The following is an 8,220-nucleotide window of genomic DNA, read 5'->3' as shown; positions in this document are numbered from 1 at the left end:
CTGATTATAAAGAAAAGAAAAAAACCATAGTGCTAACTCTTCACTCTTCCTAATTGAGGAGGAAGCTAAGGACATTATCCCACTCATCCTCCTGGCTTAGCACAGACCCCCACCAGCTGGGCCCATTGTTTCAGCGTGCCTCTGCACTTCAGAAAGTCCCTCTGCCATCAGTCAGACTTAATGGTTCCCAGAGGACACTGTCCTGTCCTACACACTGACCCCAGCCTTGGCCATGAGACAATGGAGACGCCTTACCTTCATCCTTACCTTGCAGTCATCTCCCTGAGAGCAGCAAGCCCCCTCACATCGTCAAGAGTGGTAGAGGAGTGTGACCCTGTGCTCCAGTAAAATGACTTTGTGTCCAGTTTCATTCTGGGACACTCCAGACTTGCAGAACCGTTTTTATTTATTCCTGATTTGAACCCCCCCCTTGTAATGGTGGCCATTTCTACAGCATAAACACTTAGCAAAAGATGAGAAGAACATGAGGGCATGTTGTAAGCAGCTGAGGCTGCCCTCGTGGACAGCTGTGCTTCTTTGCATGCGGGGAAACGTAACCTGTGGAAGTGACATTTAACCCAAATCCAGAACATGTAACAACAGATGAGCTGTTCTGTCAGCAGCAGAGGTCTATGATCCAGAGTAATGGGAACACTACAAGTGACATGTAGAAATGAACAGGTGTAGAGTCTTCTTATATTATTGCAAGTAAAAACATCTCTTAAAAACACCAGCAGAAGAGTACTACTCCATGCGATGCTGTCTGTTCTGAGGTGATGGTTTTTAAGAGCCCAAGAGGTCACTGATCACCCGAGGCCTGACTAGTCCTCATTAAAACCTGTACAAAATACTACAGGTCCCTTTCGAGCTAAAGAGCCTTCAACGGAGATCAGCACCTACCTGAGCTTGTACCTCCCACCCAGCTCTCAACTGGAAATAAGCTCTTGATCCCATGTGTACACACAGCTGCCCTGCACACACCATTTCTGGGCTTCCCCTCACTACCCCGTAGATCACTGCATGCAGTCCCCGCCGTCAGGAGCACATTTCCACCACGTGAGGGGTGGGATCCAGGGTCAGCACAACCGTTTGTTTTGAAGAAGGAGAAAGACCTCTGAGCTGAGCTTAGGGTACTTGGAGCAGATCCACGCGATGACTCCAATCGCTGCCACGCACTCAAGCTGTAAATACTCCACTGCCTCTGAACAAATAGCCATATATGCTTAACACCTTAGTTACCGTGAAGGAAAACAAAATAAATTACAAGTATTTGATTATAGCAAATCAATGAGCTGCAGTTTCCGTATCCGTCGGAGCTAGCCCTCGGCTCAGCAGGCACTGTAAGAGATAAGGTGAAAACCAGCTCTTGCTCTCCTTCATTTAGCACGTTTGCCTTAGACAAAGGCCAATAAAGGAATCTGCTCTTGAGAAGCAATGCACCACTTTTCTCTTGTGCAAGAGCAAGAGGAAAACATCTACCAACAGGTGCCTCTTGAAATCCACGTGAGCTGATGGTGGTGTGCACAGATATCAATGGAGAATCACAGAATTAATCATAGATGGGAAAAGTAATTCTGCTGATGTTCTCCTACTGCCTTGTGCTGCCAAAATGCACTTTGACAGTGGACAGAGCCCAGTGCCAGGTGCCTGCCCCACGTGTGCCTCCCTACAAGGAACGCTTTTATTCTACCAAGTGCATCTTACCCACAGTCAAGGATTAAAATAACGAATAAATAATTCAAGCTATGTAAGAAATGCTAAAATGTTAAACACTGTTATTTACATTTTGAGTATTTCTACCACCCGTCCTACTTACTTAATAACAGAGAAACAAACAGGCCCACACCTTCCACGAGCAGCTGCCTGTTTTTGAGATGTGTGTACCACTCCGCCAGTTGCTTTCACGTGCCCCTCTCCGAGCTCACGCACAAGCAGTACCACCACTGTTCTTCTCCATTAGGACTCACTCTGTTGCATGACCCATTCAGGGACAAATGGCCCACCCTTTCCCCCTCTGCTCCACCTACCTACATCACGTAAGACTTCCAGGATGTCCACAGTCCTTGGCCGGACATTGTCCCCAAGCAGCTTGGTAACTGCAGCCCAACCTCTCAGGGCTTTGCACTGCCACCAGCAAACCTTCCAGCTGCAGGGTGCCCAGCACATGGTGTGCTGTCCTGCTTCCCACCACAATCACGAGGAAGTTACAGAGGGCTTCAGGAGGAGACACAGCCTCTGAGCTGGGACACTCCCTAACCATTGTCTCATCTCATTTGCTCTGTTCTCATCTGGCCCAGCATCTCCCTTCAGCAGCTCCAAAGAGATGTACTGGCTGTTCTCGTGCTCCCCAGCCCCAGACAGCAGGCCTAGCAGTGCCCTGCAGCTGGAGGTGAGCTCGGCTGCCTCGAGCTGGCCTGGGCACATGTGACAAAGAAGCAGGCTGGTGGCAGAACCAGCCCTGGCTCAGCGGTCACATACGTTTCTTTTCCACCACCAAGCCTGCCACCCACCCAGCTCTGAAACCTCCTTGTACCTTTGTCAAGCTGCCCCCGAGCCACCAGGATTGCATTAAGTCTTGCACGGTTCTTACTCCTCCCTCTGCTCCCTTACAATTCAAGGTGGCAAGCTGTGTTCATGGGCAGGACTATGGAGGAACTGGATGAAATTTCCAGACCATTGGTGGTTTTGTTGCCAGGTTACCCCAAAGACCTTGACATTAATAGTACTGAAGTGCATAAACTGAAATACTGCCCTCTAACAGGTGTTACTTCCCATTCTAAAAGCCTTTATGAGACACAGACAGCTCTTCACAGGCACCTAATGCAGCCTGAAGTGCTAAAGAAGCCAGCGCACTGGCCCCTGCCCCACCTGCTGAGAACATCCCAAACTGTGGCTGGAGGTTCCTTCCGAACAGGAGGAGGGGGTGTGTGCAGATGTCTACCTAAAAACTGAGGCTGATGAAAGCAGAACCGAGCGTGGGGAGGCCGACTCACACCTACTTACATCTCGTGACTGAAAGCTCTGCGGGTCATGCACATTTTGACTTAGCAAATGTCATGTACACTGTGTTTTGTGACAGAGTAATCCTCCCCTTTAGAAAAAAGCATTCTGTACTGTGCTGCACGCTGGAGCAGGGCATTCCCCTCCTCAGATCCCTTCCAGGGCTTGCTGGGCTGTCCTTCATGTGGCAGCAGTAAGAGCTGGCTGCTCTGTCACTGTGTTCTCTGAAACAGTCAATGCAATGCCTCTCCAAACTGGTGGACATTGTACCAAAGACTTGAATTGCTTTGTTTTGGCATTTCCACAGTCACTCTTTACATTATAATTCACTTTTTTTCTTTTTTTCTTTTTTTTAATTTAAAATTATTATTATTTTGTATTTTGCTGGTCACTTCCATATTGCTTCATTCAAAATCCAGAAAACAGTTCAAATAAAATCAGCTTAAGTGCAAACTTTCCAGTGAACTTCTCTGTGCGTTTTCTCCAGTCCAGTGTCCTCCATTCTTCCAGTTTCAAGGAGCCTTCCCACCACCACCCCACAGAGTGCCAGGCTGATCTCAGGACCCATAGTGAACTCTCCAGTGCTGCATCTCATCCTCAGCATTGCCTGACAGCATCCCCAACTACCGTGGTGATCATGAAGAAGAGGGAAGAATGTTCAGCAGGTATAAAACAGGAAAACCGAGCCTTTTCCGTACAAATCTTGACTTCTCGGCCCGCCTTTCAGGTTGAAGAAGAACATGTTGGGGGTGGGGCTTTGTTACTCGTTTTGGAGAGGATCTTTCTGTTTAAAATGTTTGTCCTGTTGGCACATGTACAAAAATGGTCGTGTCGCACACCAGTTCTAGCTGGAGTCTCTGCGTTAGGAAGTGGCACGGATTCGTGGTGCGGCTCAGAACAAGGATTTAGCTGGCTCTCAGAGTCACATCATCATTTCTTGGAAAGCCACCATGATGATCTGAGCGATTATGAAAAGCCAGGTTAGCCATTTTCAGTTGCTGGGATAGAAAGTGTTAGAGAAAGAAACTGGATTCTCCATCTCAATTACTGTGCTATTACACGTGGTATAAAAAGTGTCCGTTTTTTCCCCCTAATGGAAATTGCATTGAGATTTCCAGGAATGCTGTACAGACTCATCAGTTCCTCCTGAGAGAGACAGCCTCTCTGTGGCTTCCCCTACAGTGTCTGGGTGGAATCACTGAGACTAGCTCGACAGCAGGCAACACTGCCATGGACTTTCCTGGTACTGTCTGGCTTCTCTGACCATCTGCCCCTCGGATCTGCGGAAGGAGAGAAACACCAGGCTGTACGCTCCTCCTTTCCATCTCCTTCCTTCCCTCCTTCCTTTCCGGCTCCCAGCCCAATCTGCAAATGACTCCAAGAGACATCCTTTCACTTGGAAATATCAAAAATGAGTGAACTGGCAAGAAGAGGAAGCTCATGGAAGGAAAAAAGGGAAGTAGGGAGGGGAGAAGGAGAAAAAGAGAAAGAGTGAGGCAGCTAGAATGGGTTGCCTTTCCACTTCTGTAAGCCCGCCGTTACTACACCACCGTGTTGCGGTGTCTGTAGGGCGGTGGGGGCAGCACAGTGCCAGGCTTCAGGGAGAACTCGGAGAGGTATTCGGGATTCTCTGCCACAATGGGCCGGATCCGTCCGTTCTGTTTGTAAAAGTATTTTGTGCTGTACTCTTGCAGGTAGTCCGGGTGCTGGAGAGTGCTTCGTGGGGGCAGGCTATGATTCCAGTAGTCTGGGTTGTCAAAGGCCTTCTTGGCTTTCTCTGGCAAATTGTTCTTCAGGTACTCAGCGTTTTCCAAGGTGTTTGCAAAAGTGTTGAGGTACAATGGCTCGTTCACGTACTCATCCTCTGCTTTGGGCTGCCCGTTTGGAGCACTGTGGTACTCTGGGTTGTCCACAGCTTGGAGATCCCCGTTCTTCCGTCGGGAGACAAACGGGTTCTCTTCCACTGGATTCAGGTAATCTAAGGAAAGATAAAAAAGCAATCAGCAGAGAGTGAGAAAAGAGCATCTATGTGGCAAGCCCCATTGTTATGTTACCATCAGGCTACACCAGAAGCAGTCGGACGAGAGCATCCTTCCACTCAGCCATTCCTAGAACTCCAGGTGACATCAGGTGCTATCTATGTTGAACACACTCCTGCTAGAAGTGAAGAATTTACAACCCAAACAGAGAATATGGGTTAAAATAAAGAGATGGGACCCTGGGAAACAGTGACTCATCAAAAACAGCTGCAGAGCTGGAAACAGAACTGCAGCTTGCACTGAGCCATAGCCCCATGCCTCGGCTGATCACGGCCGTCCTGTTGGAGCACGATCTGCTCCCGTCCCTGGGGATGACTGTGCAACCTTGGGTGTATCAGCCAAACCCTCTGCTCCACAGCTGCTCCATCCAGAAGGGTCTGCAGAAACCTTAGTTAGCCCTTGGGGATGGTTTTTGTGCAGAGAGGCTTAACTTCTAAGACGGTTTCATTTCTAACAGAACAATTTGCCTGATTAAAACCTTCCACCCTTGAAGGACAAAGGGCCTTGAAGCACTGTGGAAAAAACAATTCAAGTGAGTCCTGGAAAGGGTATAAAAGAGTCATTAACATGAGCTCCAGAACAGTTGGAGCGGGTTACAGTGGCTTCAAAACACTTGCTGTGGGTTAACACCACAAAAACATGTCGCTGGGTTGCAGAAAGGTTTTTAGGTACATAGGAAGTGACATAGGAGGATGGGAAGGGAAGAGAAACAGAGAAACTGGCTGACTTAGGTGAAAAATGCACATGACCCAGGACTCCCTCATTTTCCACCATGTAAAACAATGAACAAGTGGCTTCCTAGTTCTGTAGCAAACCCAGCAGTCGCTTGTCATTTACGTTTGCATTAATTAATTTCTTTAAAGCTAATGCAAATATTTGAAAGCAAATTGCTACTGACACATCCCCTAACAGCAAAAGAACCGCTGTCACTTCTTAAAAAGAAAGGAGAGAATGAAGGCCAAGTGGGAAGCCTAGCACTGAGCTGGCACTAACGTAGGCACGCTCCGCCTGGCAGGGCTCGTCTCTCTGAGGCACACTGCATTCTTTCAATCCTCAACTTCTCTTGGGTGTAAAATGCCAACTATGTGTATTGGTCCTGTGATATGTTCAACCTGACATTTACCAACCACAGTGCCGTGCTGACAAAGCAGATCAATAAACAAAGCAAAGTGGAGACCGTGGCTGGACAAAGAAAGATTCTTTTCTTGGAAAAAGCACAAATATTTGTTCTTGGATGAGGAGGGAGGTTTGTTGGTGTTCCGTTTTTGTTTTGCCTTTGCCGAGTGACGAAGCCACGTTTGGTGAAAAGCTGCTGATGCAGAAAGACAGAGAATGGGGAACTTCTAGCAAGTCAAACCGTTACCTGTTTTCGCTTTGTCCCGCATCGGCGTCATGTAGCCGTCCTCATCCAGCTCCCCCCGGATCACCCGCTCAGGTATGAAGACCGTGGGATCAGCGCTGTACCTCTGGGTGCTGCTGTCCTCCTTTGTCAGGGTGGCCGCCTGCTTCCGCAGCGTGCCGTTGCAGCACGCGTCTTCGAAGATCTCTGCTGCCGCCCCCTGAGCGAGCGGCGCTTCTGGGATGATGCAGCCAGGAGCTCTGTACGGCATCGGCACTCCCTGCTCCGCTGCATAGCCGCCATCTCTGTACACAAACTGGTTCTGTTGGGAGAGAGAAGGCAGCTTAGAAAGGAGGCTCCGGAGGGAGGCACGGCGCTACAACAAGGCATGCCTGCGGCTCTCCCGTCACGGTGCTCAGTGATGCGTTTCACCAGGCAGGAGAAGCCTCACCCATCCCGTAGGCTGCTGCGTCTCCAGTGCTGCTGAGCAGGTCCCCTCCCCAGGAGGAGCGTTGGTGCAGAGGGGCAGCAGGGAAGCTGGATGGAAATAAGGCTAGAAATGGGGTACAGAACTTGTCTCCTACTCGGATGTGGAGGTTGGTGAGAGCTGCAAGGGGCAAGCAAACAGTTTCCCCGTTTCTATTACTGTGGCAACCTCCCTTGATTTCTGAACAAAATCCTTAAACCTTATGCTAGGGAAATAAAAGGAGGCTGGAGACAGAGGACGCTGCCATTCCTGAACTCAGTTTGTGGGGGCTGCTCTGAAGGTGTCCAGGAGCACTGACCCACAGCCACCCAAACACTGTGCACCTCCACCGGGCTCTCACCAGCACCTCAACATTCTGACTCAGCCTACCACTCTGCCTCTCAGCAAGGGCGTGCAAGGGAATTCTGACACCGTGGCCTATAAATGGGAAGGAAAAGTGGACAGCCTGTTTCCTAAATGCTTTTCTAAGAAATACTGGCAGTGATTCGCGTGATCCTTAGAGCTTGCAGCTGAATCCAAGCTGAGCTTAGAGATCCCTGACTATTGGATGGCTTACACATACCAAACTGCATTCCGTGTTGGCTTTTGAGACATTCATGTAGGAATAAGGGAGTGAAGACAGAAAACAGGTAATGAAGGAAGGAGGAAAACCTAAAGAATGAAGGTTGAATGTGAAATACTTACTCCTGACATAGGGGTGTAGGCAGGAGGAGGGCTGTGTCCAATTTCACTCTAATGGGAAAGAAAAATGGAGTGATGGATATGTAATAAGAAGTCGCATGAGTGAAACAAGTCACATGAGCTGTATGAGCTAATGGGGAGAAACATGCACATCAGATTTCCCCAGTGAATCCAAAATGTGAAAATGTTAATATGTCCCATGTCTTGCTGATGTGATAGAGCTGTGTGCCTGCCTGCCTGCACCAGGGAGGGCTGCCAGGTTCCCGTGTTGGGTAGGGGTGACTTGCACCTGCTGACAGTGGTACAGGCTGCAAATGTCTCCTCATTTTTGGAAAAGAAGACCATACAGCATGACAGATGGTGCACCTAATAAACCTAACAGACTGGGCAGAGAGGTGCAGAAGGCACCTTGCTTCAAGCAAGTCCTGAGGGTTAGGAATACCCCAGGGACAAAGTGGGAGAGGAGGGGGCAGAGAGTGCAGCACTATCACATCTAGCTTGAGTATCTCTGGGAAAGCAATCCCAAATAGCACTGCATTCTCTGGATTTCCATTTCTCAGTGTGCTCTCACCATGTAACACCCCTTTAACATTAGCTCTGTATCACATGCTAATAGATACTACTGAGTTCTGGAGGTTGTAAGGCAACATCTCCAAGCAGATACATTCATTTTC

General features: G+C 48.9%; 1 protein-coding gene across 1 annotated transcript in view; it reads right to left on the bottom strand.

Moving 5' to 3' along the window:
- Nucleotides 1-2,682: 2,682 nt before the first annotated feature.
- ERBB4 (erb-b2 receptor tyrosine kinase 4) overlaps nucleotides 2,683-8,220 on the bottom strand; it is a 474,646-nt gene continuing 469,108 nt past the window's right edge. Inside the window, exons 26-27 of the mRNA XM_065751277.1 lie at nucleotides 6,403-6,700; nucleotides 2,683-4,978 (exon numbers count right to left, since the gene is read on the bottom strand). Of these exons, the coding sequence (XP_065607349.1) occupies nucleotides 4,542-4,978; nucleotides 6,403-6,700 (735 nt within the window). The 3' untranslated portion in view covers nucleotides 2,683-4,541. The remainder of the gene's footprint in view (nucleotides 4,979-6,402; nucleotides 6,701-8,220) is intronic.

The sequence above is a fragment of the Cyrtonyx montezumae genome, unplaced genomic scaffold (genome assembly GCF_038088225.1).
Source record: "Cyrtonyx montezumae isolate F1298 unplaced genomic scaffold, pur_monq_1.0 scaffold_7, whole genome shotgun sequence".
In the NCBI taxonomy this organism is placed as follows: Eukaryota; Metazoa; Chordata; class Aves; order Galliformes; family Odontophoridae; genus Cyrtonyx; species Cyrtonyx montezumae.
The sequence above is the reverse complement of the archived record's forward strand: the minus strand, read 5'-3'. Positions and strand labels throughout refer to the sequence as shown.